At 34.2% G+C, this 16,944-nt stretch overlaps 1 protein-coding gene and 1 long non-coding RNA gene across 3 annotated transcripts; one reads left to right on the forward strand and one right to left on the reverse strand.

Moving 5' to 3' along the window:
• The first annotated feature begins 2,802 nt into the window (after positions 1–2,802).
• LOC112679340 lies at positions 2,803–8,737 on the forward strand. Of its 2 annotated transcripts, none has more exons than XM_025549109.1 (2): positions 2,803–3,093; positions 7,180–8,737. In XM_025549109.1, exons 1-2 carry the CDS (start codon positions 2,918–2,920, stop codon positions 7,370–7,372), a joined length of 369 nt encoding a protein of 122 aa, XP_025404894.1. In that variant the 5' UTR covers positions 2,803–2,917; the 3' UTR covers positions 7,373–8,737. The 2 variants fall into 2 exon arrangements, with proteins under 2 accessions (XP_025404894.1, XP_025404895.1); XM_025549110.1 differs by having other exon boundaries at positions 2,803–2,991.
• A 6,537-nt stretch (positions 8,738–15,274) lies between these two features.
• LOC112679371 lies at positions 15,275–15,788 on the reverse strand. The gene is made up of 2 exons (XR_003148203.1): positions 15,555–15,788; positions 15,275–15,496 (listed from the first exon to the last, which is right to left on the reverse strand). It is a non-coding gene; the product is annotated as an uncharacterized LOC112679371 (long non-coding RNA).
• Positions 15,789–16,944: the final 1,156 nt, after the last annotated feature.

A 16,944-nucleotide genomic window follows, 5' to 3' on the forward strand; every position in this document is an offset into this window, starting at 1 on the left:
GTATATTGAAAACGTACGTATTGATGATCGTCTGATTACAAAAAAAGAAATAAATGAGTCGTCACGATATGTCGTGTTTTGCAAATCATGGCAGGAAAAATGTGCAGCAACATGCCGTTGAGACTTTTGGTCGCAGCAACCTGTTATGGCAACAGGACTTGTCGCACCTTGGAAACCGTACCTTTATGAACGATTATTTTTCTTTTTCCGACGACTTTCCGTACCTACTTCGGAAGATCCATATCTGAATAACTTAACATCCTTACGATCTAGACTTTTTGAAATTCCTCTTGATAATACGTACTTTTAAGTTGTTTAACTTTTATCAATATATAGTCTGAGCCGACGCCGACAATATAGAATCATCATAAGGATAAATGTTGAATAATCTACATGTGTTATCTTACACACTCATCTGTTATCGAGTACACGTATATAATCATCAGACGGTCGGAGTAACTCGGCGAGCAACTTAAACCAACACGAAAATTGACCTCAACTCATTTGGCCTTTTATATACACATGGGCATGGTTACATAATACATTGTTGATGTTTGGATGTTTACTTACAAAACTGTTGCGAGACTTGTTTTTTACTAAACTTAATAATATTTTACGAGTTCTTGTTATCTCGTGTCGTGTTACTACTTGTGTGCGTACAGTAAAGAGTTGGTTTGGTTTTAGTTTAATTTTTTGTGTAAATCTATGTACGAGGCCAAGGTCGTCATTACATTACGGGGTGCACAACCGAAGTATAAGCGTAGATGTTGTTTTAGAATTTAAATGTAATGTGGTTATCATGCCATAGTCGCTCATATTTAGTCTCTTATCTTCATTATAAATAATATACAATTGATGTACTTATTTGATGTATATTAATTTGCTATTGGCGTCGGTCGCATGCGTTGAAAAACATATATAGGAATAAAAGTATGCTCAGTGTACATATTGCACAAGGATTTGTAGTATTCGATGCTCATATGAAATCGTATGATTAGTAAACTGGTCCTTCAAGTACGGTTTAATGCTCAATATTCGCGATGGTAAAGCAACCGCTCGCAGAGACCTATTGAGAGGGGATACGAATACGAATTGAGCTTACTCGTCCGTGTCGCAAAGGCCTACTGCGCATGCTTACGAGTTGGTGTTCACGTAGGACCGCGCTACGAACGGGATTTAATCGATGGACGCAGGACTCAGGAAGACGAGTTTGATTTTCGGTGATTCCTCGACCGTACGTCGTCGTGTAATATGTGTATCGTACAAATGTCTAATACACTGGCACGCACACAATAAACAATGTACACAAGAGCAATAATAGTATTCCTTGTGGGGCGCGAGGAAAACGAACGAATCTCGTTCAATGTCAAGGACAAAACGGTGCGAGAGTGAAAAACATAGAAGAAAAAGAGAGAGAGAAAGAGTGAGAAATATAAAGAGAGAAAAACATCTATCGAGCGCGGCGACGCTGCGTTCGGGCGGGTCGGAATGCGAGGGGTTTTTGCGTAGTAGTTTCCGCGGAGAGTACACGTAGTGGTAGTCGTCACCGCCTGCTGTGCTGCGCCGTAGTGCGCGTACGGGAGAGAAAAATAATTTGTGAACTGCGTATGAGATGAATATAAAAAAAATAAAAAATGAATAAAACCGTACAACACTACCGCAACCGCCTATTCGATTTAATCGTTTTAAATTTATGCACCAGACGCTCATGACGCGTCCATGTGCGTCGTAGTAATTTTTTTCGTTCATTTTATTTTTTCTCATTTACTCGTGCGGCACGACTTATGTATTAAGAGTACCAATGCTCGACTTGGAAAAATTAAAGAAGGGAACTCTATTTACTTTAAAAAAAAGAGCGTCCCCAAAACTAGTTAAGCGTTATAATTATAACATAATAATAGTAGGGGAACGCTAAAATTTCTGAAAATTAGTTGGGGTGCTCCGTCTCCTTGCGTCCCCCCTCAAGTCGAGCACTGAAGAGTACCCGCGCGTTTTAGTAGTTGGGCGTTAAAAATGTAAGACGAAGAAACATGGGATGATAACGCTGCTACTGCGCTACCGTAGTCCAGTAACCTATCCGACAGAAAGCGTGCGAGACACGAAATGTGTTCGCGAAAATGAATTTTTACGCAGGTACCCGCAAAGACGTTCGAACGCGCGAAAAACGAATCCGATTGGGGTACACATCAATACAATAATTATAACGATAACAATAATAATGTGTAGATATCAAACGTCGCGTTCGTTATTCGCGTGCACGCGTAAACGCGTTTCCGCGCAATCGTTATCAGTTGATTACACCAACGTGTGTCTAGCGGCCGTCGCGTTTTTCGTATCGGAATTACTAGCGCGATAAGTTGAAAGCAATATTTGCATGTACAGCATTGTGGTAAAAACATTTACTCGTATAGTCGGTACAGATCGTTCGAGAAAAAATCTCGCCATGATCTCCGCAACGATGGGAAATTTTAAGCGTAAAGGGTTTATTGTACGCGGCAGTGGCGTATACAGAAAATATTTTTGGGAGGGGCTGCTATGGACAGAGTTAAATCACTACTGGTATCTAAGAATTACTAAGAATTACAGAATATCCCAAAACGATTTGATATTGGACGTAAATTCTAAATAAGCATAAAGCACCATTAAAATATAACATACGTTTAATTTTTTTTAATTTTTAAGTTTTTTAAAACATTTCGGGGGGGGGGGCTGTAGCCCACTAGCCCCCCTCCCCTATATACACCACTGGTACGCGGCGTGCGCGGTTCGATGACAGGTTGATGGAGATTTGTACACCGTCGAGTGACTGTTACGGATCGTATTCGAAACGCACGCGAACCGCATGGAAACGCACGAAGAATTTAAAATATTGTGCTTTATGACGTATACCTTGTCGTAATCGACGAACCGTACTGAAATGCAATCGATAATTGAAAAACACGAACGACTCCGTCGCCGCAATACTTTATTGACAAACGTAAACACATATAGGTACGCCAAAAATTATTTTTCCCCGTGGAGGTTTTTCTTAAAGCGTGTACAATGTCATAACGTTGTGTGTGTTTTCGTAGTCTTACAAATGGAATCGAACACGTGAGTTAACTCTTATTATGACTTTTAAGCCAATATTTTGTGTTTATGTTGACTCTATGATGTTAACAATATTTCCGTTGTGATAATTTATTATTTTGCTTGTGTAATTTTCTATTTATTGTAAACGAGTAAACAATTTTGTAATTCTATGAAAAATATTAAGCTGATCATAATATACTGTAAAACAAATACCAGTATCCTTGAGAGGGTTTCGGAACCCCCCTCCCCATGGTTCTAAGACTGATTCAATGAGTGTTATATTTTTTACAATAAAAATAAAAATCCAAAGTAATGAACGAGGTTGTCCACTAGTAAATGAATTTGACTTTGCTCAACCCCTCTCCATAAAAAGTTTTTGGATACTGGCCTGACGAAAACAAATAAGTTTTTTCTCCTGTATTATTATTATTATTATTATTATTAATTTATTATTAATATATTGCTTTACCATACGGATGTATAATACTATTAGAGAATTATTATTTATTTAATTGTTGATTAAGTGGTAACATATTAAAATAATTAGTTCATGATAATTATTTCCTATTGCACGATATGTATAAGCGACCATGAAAATCAGTAGAAAATTAAGGCAATTTGTAAGTAAAAGTTAAACGAGCAACGGACTAAATTCATTTTGACATTGCAATGAAGTATATTAGGTCCACTTGACCGTTTAACTGCGTTTCCATAACGATAAAAAAATCAAACATATTATAATATTAATGTAGGTGTAACTGGTATTATATAAATCGTATTTTCAAAGCTATTCACGGATTTTATTTTTGCAGATGCTAATATTACATTTCGCGATTTACCTATACAATTTAAACTTATTTTCTCGTGGACCTGATAGATTACCGAGACAACCGTTTTTTTTTTTTTTTTTTTTTTTAACTGGGTTGTGTTCGTTTTTGTTGTTATATCAATTATCAAAAACTATAATGTACATTTAAAAGCGTGCTCATTACGTTGAGAAGTGACGGTGGTATACTGCATTGTGTGATAATAAATTCAATGCGGTCGCATAGTTGCCTAGTATCTATAATAGACGACGTTTCCAACGTTATTTTTGTAATTCATTGCAAATAATTGAAACGTGTTAATTTTAATTTTACATGTAGGTAATTAAAAAATACATCTCTTGTATGTTTATCTTGGAAAACGGTAGCGACGTGAGATGAATTATGATAATATTATTTCCAAAATGTTCATTTTAGAACTTAATACGATTCGTTTTTTATTTCGATTTCAAGGACATGAGCGTGTATTGTGCGCACGTCTGGTGTATTACTGTACATGGTATAGTGAAATAAACAATTCCATTCGTCAACAGTAAACAAAACAAAGTGGCGTGACACTACTACCACCACATTTCTGTGCGCGCATAATACATAACACTATAATATGCATAACAATATTCGTCCACGCGGTGATCGATATGTCTACTCCGACAAGAGAAATCATCTCTTTGGAAACAAATATACATTTATCTGATGTCCGATTGAAAAAAAATGAATATATTTAATACCAATGAAAACGCACTGAATACTTCACACTTGTACACAAACTTATTTATTATATTATTTCCATGGTTCAAAAAATATAGTGTTTTACATTTTATTATCATTAGTTTTTTTTTTTTATCGTGCATTAATTATATGGAGTAGTTACATACGTTACATTTTCCGCGTATATTCTTACAGAGATTTTTTGACTCTGGTAGGTATTATGTAAAGAAATATTTTTATTCAATGTTAAGATTCGTGCAATATTAATAAGAAACCCGCAAACTCATTGATTCTCAAATCAATTAAATTTCGCATTTAATAATTAGTCATTTTAAATAACACTCGTATAACTTGGAAAATCGCTTTCCCTTCGTTACGTGTCAGTGAAGGCGTAGCCAAGATTTTAAACTTTCCACGAGAAAGAAAATATATTAAACTTTTTCGCATGGATACTAAAGTTATTTTTCAAAGAACTCCATAGTTCTTGTAAACAAATTTGTATTACACATAAATGAATCGCATCAGGAGCCAAGTATATTTTTTTCTATGACTATCGTTTTAAATTAAATTTGTGCCTTATTCTATTGCGAAAAAATAATTATTGAAAATAATGTCCATTCATAAATTACATGATTACAAATACCTATGCTGCAAAATTTAAAATATTTCATATGCTGTAATTCATATATAACATGTATGTATATCGACGAAAGAAAAAAAACTAAGATAGTTCAAAAGTTGATCTTGATACAGCGGTGCAATCGTTATAGAATTTCAATTATTGTATTTCTATGAAGTCGTACGTATATTGTACGAATTATGTCGAATTAGGAACGGCAAACGTGAACACAAAAGAGAAAATAGGTTCTTTAAAGAGGTGTTTCGAAGAAAGAGAAAAAGAAAAGAAGTTTTTTAGGAAAGAACTTTACGACCAAACGATACGCCTTTTTTCGTTTCCCAGAAGGAGGTCGTGTTATGCACCGTAAAAAAAATGCTGGCACCTAGATGCACGCTCGGTTCCCTCTCCCGGATAAAGTATATAACGTGGTATGTGCTATGTTTGAAAAGTTATTCACGTGGCAATAATAAACGGCGTATCCCCTGTAGATCACCGAGATCCATACCTATTCGTCATGGCAGAGCGGGCACATCGCATGAGTGTGTTGGATGGTATAATTCGTATAGGTGCAATTACAATTACGTTCGTGGCGAGTTTCCGCTCTGGAAAATAATCACACAGCGAAGGTGACCTTCGAGCTTGTTTACAACGGTTTAGTGACATTATACATATCGTATCGATGCGTAGTATACGTACAAGTATGTATGCGTTGCGGGCGCGTACGTTTACGTTTTGGCAAGCTATTTCTAGGAGAATGATAGAGAGAGAGTTTGAGAATTTGAGAGAGAGAGAGAGAAAGAGAGAGAGAGAAAGAACAATAATCGCCTCGTTCTGCGACTAAAAGAGTTGGACAAAGTTCAAATAAACACGTTTTCGCATCTAAACGATTATATAGGATTCTCGACGGGCCGCGTGAGGCAGACACCCGCATGCGATCGGTCTACAATACGAATATGATCGTTTAATTTTTGCCCCATTTTATTAGGGACAAGGCCGGATTAAGAGTGGGGTCTTCTCGAGTACCCTAGTGAAAGGGGCCCAAACAATTTTAAGCCGACACATATTTTTTATCACACTAAAATTAGTAGTTTTATGGACATAAATTATATATACCTATTAATTTTATAATTTTATATTGCAATTGACAATTTGTGAAATAGTTAAAAAAATGTATCATTCTGCGAGCGTAGCGAGTAACTTTGTAAAGCATGTTTTGTCAAAAAGGCCCATAAAAATTTCAGCCCCGGGGCCCAATAGATGCTTAATTCGGCTTTAATCAGGAAAGAACCCTAAACAGAGTTTACCGTGATTGGGTCAACTGCACGCCATATGATCCCTTTGTCGTCGAACGGACGAACACACACGGACGTTGTAGCGGTTTTCGCGCGGGTTGGTCCATTTCCTCTGAAAATGCGATTTTTTATTTTCCTTTACTGTTCATTTTCAAAAAAAAAACAGGTTGGATTCCATTTTCCTCCAAACTTTTTTTTGGACTAAATTATGTCAATTTTTCTTTAAATATTAAACTATTTAGACGGTATCATTATAGTGCTGTGTACAGTATTATAGGGAAAATAACAGTCGACAACATCGTAATGTAAGTTGAATTGTGAGTCGTTTTATTCGCAAAAAAAAGAACAATTTTATAAAAAATAAAAACTGAATATATTAATTATAAGATAAGAATAAATGGATATATCTTATAAAAAAATCTAAAGACTACCGAGAAAAATGTAAAATTAATTTTAAACAGGTATTTTTTAATCGTTACAGAAGTATCATACAATTATAAAAAAATATAGGTAGATTAACGTTATTTTTAACTTACGAATTATCTAATCTGTATTATACATGAACTGAACCTAATTTTGTTCATAATTTGAAAAATGAAAAATGAAAATTGGAAGAAAATGGTCAAGATTTATTGTTTATTTTACTAATTTTTTTTTTTTTCAGAAAAATGGATAGTGGAGGAAAACAGTATTTATCTCGTTTTTGGAGGAAAATGGTTACGGCCTTTCACGAAATCCGGCAAGTCGCTACTGGGCGTATGTTCTCTCAACCGCGGGCCGCAACGGTCGCAAAGAAAACGGTTACCCGCAGCTACATACGAACGGATGTTCGCGTTGCTTACCGAAACAACGGCTGAGATGGTTTTTTGGAGAGGCGATGTAGTGATTTTCCCTCACCCTTGGGATTTTTTTTTTATCATAGATGTATCTAATATTTTTGATACAGGTGTAAAGTCATACAGATATAATAGCATTATAAGTAATAATATTCCTATTCGCCTCACCCGTCGCCTCTGAATAACGGTGCAACGGTCAGAAACGTCCGTACAAACGTCCAAACGTCAAGTGTAAACGTGACCACGCGTTTGGTTTTACGTTCGCGGAAGCATAACGACATGCGAGCTTGACACAACGCATCGGTTTGACCTTTAATAAAGTCAAACTGACGTTTGTAACACGCACAAGATTGTGCGGTGCGCGCATGCGTTGTACACATTTCGTTTGATAACACTTGTCGTTATCTATACCGTGGAATAACGTGATAGAACATTGTATCGTTATGTTATGTTGTGTTGCCGTTTTTTTAATTCGAGTCCTAGTAACTGCACTACGCACCGTTATTATGTAAACGCGTACGCGTGCCGCAGTAACGAAATTTTAAATGTTGTCACATTTTTTTTCCGATCAAATATTTTACCGAGTCCGACTTCCGATACTGTAATATTTGTCCGTACAACGCAGACATTCGAGGTACATAGCACACATATGTTGTCTATATTTTATGCGTGGGGTAGGTTTTGTAACTCGTAAAACGGTTAATAATATTAAATTCTACGTCGAGACTGGATGACGAGGAAAAAACGATTCGTTTCCGATGTGTGCGTGTTCATAAAAAACGTGTACGGACCGTGTAGGAGTACCGTGCCTATCATAAGTAGCTCCCGGTTACAAAAATAAATTTTAGCGCCCTGACCCCTCTACAAAATATTTTTGAACCATATAATTATAGTTAAGCTTAAACTATAAGGAGACTACTTAAGAATAGAGATTTTTATATAACTACTTATTTTGTATTTATTAAATTAATAAAACAAATAATCAACGACTAAAGAACAATATAAGTAATATAACTCAAACTGATAATTTGACGCCATGTTTTCTCACCCTGGTCCACTTGATTGAACAAGTTACCCTGAAATTTCGCCTCTAGATTTAAATCTATAGTTCTCGTTATACCAGATAAATTATGATTCAACGATCTTACTCTATCCAAATCCCTAATAATCAAATTTAACCGATTGCGCATAAGCCATCATCTATTACCTTCTTGTTTGTAATTTAAATCTTAATGATTCACTTCCAGTGGTGAAATTATCGGGAGTGTTGGGTGTAAAATTCACAGAGACCCCAGTTTTGGAGGGCTCTGAGATATCTTCTGATATTATCTTTTTCTTCCCTTACAATATTCCTATTATAATCTATAATATACACATATTATATTATTTTTATTAATATAATAACAATAAATAATAATATAAGTCTGGACATTTTCACATTGGCCCCTTATGATCAAGTTACGCCCTTTTCTATACACTCCATTTAGAAGAAAAAAAATCTGTATCCTATCTTATATTCTCTTTGATTGTCTTTCCTTACCTACCAAATTTAATATCCTTATTAGTCTCTCAATAACACATTCAATACCTTCAGCATTCTAAATTTAAAAATCTGCTCTCATTCTAATTATTTTCTTCATTCACGGGACTGGTTTCTGTATATAATCTTTTATTATTTTAATATTTTTATGTCATATGTTTTATCTATTGTATTTTAATTAATTAATCGATGTATTTTATTATAATTGTCGAGCTTAATAGTATATCTGAAAAGCTCTATAAATAAAAAAATAACTATATAGGTAGAACAAAACATGTAGATAATAACTTATCATTCTTAACCGGTATAATTTATTTACGAATTAAATTTATTCGATTGCACAAAAAATAACTTACGTTTTTAAATAATTGCCAATGAAAAATAATTGGGTACCTTTGCAACTTCTGCGTTCATGAACTATGATATGAAAACTATCTATCATAGACGGGTTCAAAATAAAATCGTACAACTCGATCAAGTCGATTTTTGTTTATGTTATTAATGTTATTAAATTAATTATATCAAGTAACAATAATAATAGAATATAAATGGTATATTATTGTTAGTTTGTCATCTCGCCGATTTCGGGGCAAAAATAAATACCAATACTAAAAATGAACTAGCAACACCGCCGTTCAAGACATTGTTAATGATGTCGACTACGCATCGATACCATGGCGTTAAACGTGTTAAATATTTTGAGTTAAATAATATAGTTAACTTTCAGTAATATTACTTAGATTATGAAAAAGCTTTTGGCACCCCAGTGTTCATGGCGCTCGGTGCACACACATCTCTCGCACCCCCTAGGCACGGCCCTGAGGAGTATCATATTAGTGCAAATAGGCATGGGCTTAGTTAAGATTTGAATCAGGGAGGGCAAAAACATAAAGCGATTAGTGTTAAACTTGTAATTCAAATAATCTACAGATAGACCATTGGATAACACATAAAACGTTAAAATGATGTGTAAATAACACTCGGTCCCACTAAACTATTTTTAGGCTTACGATTATATCTTTTTTAATTTTTGATTTTAATGTAAAACTTATACGTTTGATATAAACAAATATAATTCAGTTTGAGGCGCAGGGGTGGGAAATTGCCCCCCCTACCCAACCCTCGCTACGCCTATGCAAATAGGTACTTAATGTCAGCAAATAAAACTGGTTAAAACGGTTAATGATCGATCGTGAGCGCGTGACAGTATTTGGGTGTATGTCAGAGCATATTAATAGAAAACACAATTAATACTACGTGGTTTGAGAGCATTGCAGATGTTGACATCGATGCTTTTAACTACACTACTGTTATTGTTGCACCTCCGCTGGCATTAACATAATCGTACGGAGAAAAAGGGCCCGCATCGAATTGTTCAATCATAGGCTCACATCATATAGAAACGTCTCGTCGGGCGCAAGCATCTCCGAATCGGTTATTTAAAAATATTTAATTATTAATTAATTCATAATTATATTTGTACGTTATGTACATATGTTAGGAACCCCTGAGTGAAGAACATTCGAATGCTGACCACGCATTCCGGGGTTATAACGTTGGACGGACCTACCTACTTCGATTGTTTGTAGTCAATTGTGTTTTCGATCATAACCTCAACATTTTTATACTATTTACTCGAAGTTATTTATAAAATATTTTTTTTATAGTATGTATCTAAATCACAGATCAATATTACCATCGATAATTAAATAATATGTTACTTTATGTATATATTTAAATTAACGGAGTTCAATTGTTTTTAGGTATCCTCATTTGTTACATAACTCTTACTTTTCGACTTATCCTGGTGGATAATAACACTATTATTAATTATTTCTTATAGAATTAGGAAAATTGTATGATCACTGAGTCTTGAACAGGTTGAATTTTATTAAAATCTAAAATAGCAGTAACAACAGTCATTTGCTGGCCGTATCACGGTACGAATGTATGGGTAGTTATTTCGTCACTTTGTTATTTAGTTGCAACTGTAGGACATGTGTGTAAAAAAAATTATTGTTTTAATAAATCATGTTTGCCCGTATTAATATTAACTCTTATCGCCACCTGAAGTATGCTTCACACCATTTCCAGGTGGCGAATGTATTGCTGGTTAAAAAATAAATAAATAATACGAACTATTAAAGTTCCTATTGAGTTTTTATGTTTTTACTAAATAATATTACGGTTCAATTGGATTTTGTTAAAAATTAAACATGGTTTGATCGGTGGACGTATAGTTCAGTGGTGCCTCATCGTGTATGCGTCCGAGTGTTGAAATTTCGACGATCGATTGATCGCGGATGTTCATCGACGACGATATTGTGACCGCGGGATAATGATGACTACCTATCTCAAGTAATTGGTTTTGGTTCTTGTATAATAATACCCGCAGTATGTGTGGGTAGGTCTCGACTTTGTATTTGCTTTCCATTAACGACGGTAAACATCATCCGTATGGAGGTTAATAATCTGTACGACGTATATAGACAGAAGCAAATTCGGATTCAATGGGGAGAGAGAGGGGGCCATGGTCGCGGTCTCACAACGGATATCAAACAATAATGGGTCCCTAGCGAATAGTAAGTTTTTTTTTTTATTAAATCAGAAATATTTGGATAAAATACAATAACGTTTCCTACAGACTATACTATATGGATAATGGATAATATGTTATATTTTATGCTATCATAATATCGACAATATTGTTTATTTTCAGCAGGTTGATAATGGTAAGGAGGAATTTAATTGAATATTCGAGTTCGGTGTGTTTACCGTCGATTACGAATTTACGACGGTTGAATTATTATTACTAGATATTTAAGATATAAAACATATAACCTACCTATTTAGTTATTACTTATCAATATTGGCCCCTAAAATTATTTGGCCCCGGCCCCAAAATTATCCTAATCCGTGCTTGGATAGAATGTTAGTGCAAATTAGTATATTGCGATTACAGTAGAAATTGTTTTCACACAAATCGCACATTCGTCTTGCACTCTTCCTCTTCCTACCCACACGGTATTATTCGTTCTGGAAAACATCGTATTTTCCATGGAAATGGCGGCTGACGAAAGCGCGTTTGAAGGTTAGGACTCCGTTTATCATATTATTATGTTGGCGTTATAGTCAGTTATCCGTTCAGAGGTCGCGTGGGCGTGTTCACTCAGCCGATTGATTTTGTCAAATCGAACAACGACGAAAAATACTAGAGAATTTCCTGAAATATGCTAGTTCCGATCGATTGATGTGATGATGTATGCTCTGATCCATTAACGAGAGCAACACATAGAACACACGATAGTAATATACGACGATTAGCAACATAGACGGTTATCGGGGAGGGGGCTTAGGCCCCTAAATATTTCAATAGACCCCCAAAATCGAAATTCCATTCGATGTTATAAGAATTTCGTCAGAAAACCAATCAATGTTCGCCAATTTGCAAAAACTATTTACAATAGCATTGATAATACCAATCAGTTCGATTACTTGCGAAAGAAGTTTCAGTGCAATAAGAGAAATAAGAATTTTACAATGAACATCGATATTTCAGAATAGGTTTAGTGATCTTTCTATACTGTATATTGAAAAAAAATGACAACAAATATTATTAGCAATGATATTTTAAATATCTTTGTTGATAAAAACAATTACATATTTGTTATTAAAAAAAATGAAATATTAATAATTTTTAAATATAAGTTATTTTATGTTTTTTTTAATTTATTTTTACTTAAATACATTTATATTTTTATTAGTTTTATGTGATAACTTATGATAGGAAGAGGATGTGGGGGCGAAGCCCTTGCGGGTGGGTCACTTTACATTGGATTATTATAGCCCCTTTAAAAATTCAACCAAACGTCTGCCTATGATTGATAGTCGAAATGTCATTTGATTGAAGTTTATCGTATTATCGCATAAACGTTGTTGACAAATTAGACTCGATGACTGTTTCCTGCACGTTGAAGAGCTAACCTACCGTTGGTTTAGCTTGTGATTTTCGAGTCAACATGTGTTTTTGTTGTTGTCACTACTCGTGACTCATTGTTGTTGCGTAGACAACACTTCTATATTATAATAATTTATCAATTATTTATTATACACATTTTAGAACACCTGTTAAAATCTAAATGTAAATAAAATACTGTTGATAGGCAACATAATCGACGCTATGGCGTATTAAAAGACATCTCATTACTACCTGAACGCAAACTAAAACCGTATTTTTTTTCGTTCGAGTTGTTTTTTGTCGGCACATTTTTCTTCCGTATTGCTCCAAAATCTTACGAAATGATTGAATGATTATTTGATTATTTATTAGGTTGCCGCGATATTCACAATAGAACACCTTGATATATGTCATCATGACATAAACTTATAAGAAGCGGTTCGATAAACGCTACACGAAAATAGTTTTGACACAATCTTCATGTAGTATTTTTAAGTCGGTTTGATTGATGAAAATCGAAAATTATTTAAGTGAATTTGTAGGGCGCAGGAGCATTCTTCATCAGATTAATTTTCAATTTATTTTTTAAAGCTTGAATAATTGTTTTACAACTAGTTTTATCAGATTATATTCGTTTGTATAACGGCAGTTTTATCTAATCATTGACTTATGCTTTATACTCAATTTTAAATTTTTTGACGGACGAGAAAAATGTATGAATTAACTAGTTCTATCATAGCTTGGGAATATGATTAATGTTAATAGTAAAAAACATTTATGTGATTTCGATAAATATTAATTCCTAAGAAAAAAAAAATGATTGACAAATTTGATTTAAAAGAGTTGATCATTGTCTAAAACTGTATGTTAGAAATAACTAATGTAATTGAGAAACTAAAACCTTCCGGGTGCTTGATAACGTTCTGGAAGAGCCTCTTAAATATCCCTTAATGACTATGAGATGTCCTACAATATTTACTGCTTTCGAACGCATTTTATCCATTAGACCAATGGTTCCCAAACTGTGAGGTGCGCCACCCTAGGGAGGCGCAAGGCAAGTATTTATATTGTATATTACACTATCAAATATTTATTTTTACACTGACAGTGATTTTATTTGATTAAAATAATAAAAAAAAATGTTGTTTTATTTATTTATGGGAGTTAAGATTAATTTTTTTTTTTTTTGTTTTGGGGATGCGTGAACCAAAAAAGTTTGGGAACCGCCGCCCTAGACTGTGGACGATATCTAAGACCAAACGCGTTCGTCCGATCGTCGATGATGGTGATACAAATCGATCTATATTAAATCCGTAAAGTCAAAACTCAAACTTGGTGAACGTTTAACAAATAACATAGTTTACTAGATTTGAGCTTTGGCGACCAACTTTGAGCAGCCGACTTGGCGGACAAAATTATAACTGTCGTCGTCCATGTAGTATACGACTATACAATTTCATTAACATCTCGACAGGACGTAATCTCGTTTGGAAATAATATTGGATTCGTACGGTTGTTGTACTCGATTCGGTAATTTTGAAATCGGCGATCGGAAAAAACCGCGATCCGGAAACGGTGTTTAGATTTTTATTACGTTCTTCGCGCGCACGTAACGAGAACACGAGTGGAGGAGACCCGCAGACATCGCTGATGCGAACTATATACTCCTTACTCAACGGTGCGAACACTCGAATTTCAAAACACTAAAATTAGCCGCGCACGGTACGGTTTCGCAGTACGGGGAGGGGCACTATTTGTGTCGCGCATACTGCGCATATAGTTCGGGAGACGTACGAGATGGGCGAGACAGCGGATGGCGTACGAACAGCAGCCATCGTCCGTCGTAAAAATAAATGCCGTTCGCGAACGTTTCGATAAAATGTGTACAATTAATATTAAATGTTATTATACGTATTATTATTGTTGTTAGCAACGCGTTGACGGTCGACGACCAGAGGACCCCGGTGCCGTCACACCGTCGCCGCGAAACGTCCGCGATAATTGTAATTGGCCGTTCGGCGATGACGTACACCGCGCGGAGACTACTGCGCGTTTAATACGTTTTAATAGCGACTCGGCCTCGCGAATAGCGTCTCGTCTCGGCCATCTGATTTATTAATATTGTCGCCGCGATTCTGGTGTTGTTTCCCGTTTACGCTCGTCGTATCCGTTTGTCACGGTATATATATATATATATTATAATAACTCGTCCGATAGTGCGGAGCGTTGAAACGCGGCCAAAATAACGATAATCCCGTTCGTGCAACGGCCCTTGTTAAAGGGATCGCATCACACGTAATTTTTGTACGTTTTAGACCAAATGAGCGGTGGTAAATTATTACACATACTTCCAAATTTCCGATTTCAATAGATAAGGATTATTGGATAGGTATAGAAAAATAACTATAATGGACAACAATAATAATGATCATTACCAAAATTAATATTTAATATTATACAACACGAGTACAACCCATAAAAATTATATGTAAATAGGAAACATACTACTACTTATGATCCAGCAGAATTTGTTTTTCGTGTTTTCGTTCTTGTACGCATCGGATCGGTTTCGTCAATACTACGTACGTACGTAATCTGGTGTAGAAGTTCCACGATACCGATTACGTGTTTTAATTATGATCGGCATCTGCAAACGAATTTGTCTATCGAGATAATCGTAAAATTATTAGAAATTTCGTATTTACATCAACTACGCGTTCACGTGTACCACCACGTTACTGAACTGGATTCCAAATTTATTATTCGCTGTTACTTTTTCGGAAACATTTTTTTTGTAATTCAATCCAGAGATATTGAAAATTGAGCTTAAAAACCAGAAAACATTTTAGGGGATCAATTTGGTAATAGTAAACATTTGGTTCATTATTTATTATCAAATTTTGACCATCTTTATTAATTTCATTAATTTCCTTCAAAAATTCTTCGATCCTTCTTAATATATTCATTTAACAAACGTTTTTTTTTACATATTCCTTCCAAATCAGAATTTTAAAATTTAATACGTTATCAATTTTTTATTTGAAAACATTTCTATCATTTGGGTAATGTTAAATTTTTTTTCCATATTTTTGTTAAATAAAAATAAACACCGGAACAATGTCGAATTAATGTGAGAACCAAGATATTCAACATTTTTCTTTGTTATGTTCATTTTTATGAATTCCAAATATTTAATAGTTATTTAAATCTTAAAAATACATCTTCTGATAGTTCTGATTATATAATCAAAGCTATTTTCTATTCTCTTACCTCTAGAAGTAATTACATTTTCTTATCCTATTTTTTCATCATAAACCAATAAGAATTTATAAAAAAAAACCTAATAAAAAATTGGATATAAGGATAACAGAAATACTAGGAAATAAAAAAAAACTATGAATATAAAAAAAACAATTTTTTTTAAATTTATAACATAAATAAATGTATGAATAAAATACAAATAAATGTCTTTATAAATATATGATAAAATTACAATGAGTAAATGGATCAGATAAATCGAAGTAGCACTCCTAGAGGTGTGTAGAGTGGAATGGTAAAACTTATGAAATAAAGTGATCATATACTAAGGTGAAGAATAATAATACGGAATGTATGTTTTTTAGTGCAGGAATAAATAAGTGTCAAATATTACTAGACCAGATTTATGACTTTCTTTTTTAAACTTAGGAATTTATCTAGAAGTATTTAGCATTATTATTGCTTTAATTAACAGAATAGTACATACAGTTTTTATGATAATAAAAGAAAGGTATCCATCAAAGTAAAAAAATAACTCCATTATTTATCTATGATGATAAAATATGTTTACAATAATTATTTTTTTATATATTTGTGTGATATGCCACCATATCTAACGATGTAAGCATTTATATTAAACTTTCTTTTACAACCATCATAGTTCATGAACCGGATTTTTCCAAAAATATCACGTTCCTTCCAAGCTCTGTCATGAATACCACAAATTGACCACATACATCCAACAAATCCACTTGGATCACGACCATCCATGCTGTATTTGTCATTCAGATATATTGCATCAGCTAAAGCTCTTTCTGGAGTGTCGGTCCATTCCAA

This window comes from Sipha flava, unplaced genomic scaffold (assembly GCF_003268045.1).
Source record: "Sipha flava isolate LNK unplaced genomic scaffold, YSA_version1 134_pilon_pilon, whole genome shotgun sequence".
NCBI classification, from domain to species: Eukaryota; Metazoa; Arthropoda; class Insecta; order Hemiptera; family Aphididae; genus Sipha; species Sipha flava.

Bases quoted from the DNA above. Each gene is read 5' to 3' on its own strand.
- LOC112679340 (XM_025549109.1), top strand. From the start codon at position 2,918: ATGCAATCGATAATTGAAAAACACGAACGACTCCGTCGCCGCAATACT. The intron at 3,094-7,179 runs GTGAGTTAACTC...TTTTTTTTTCAG, and splicing joins TTACAAATGGAATCGAACAC to AAAAATGGATAGTGGAGGAA.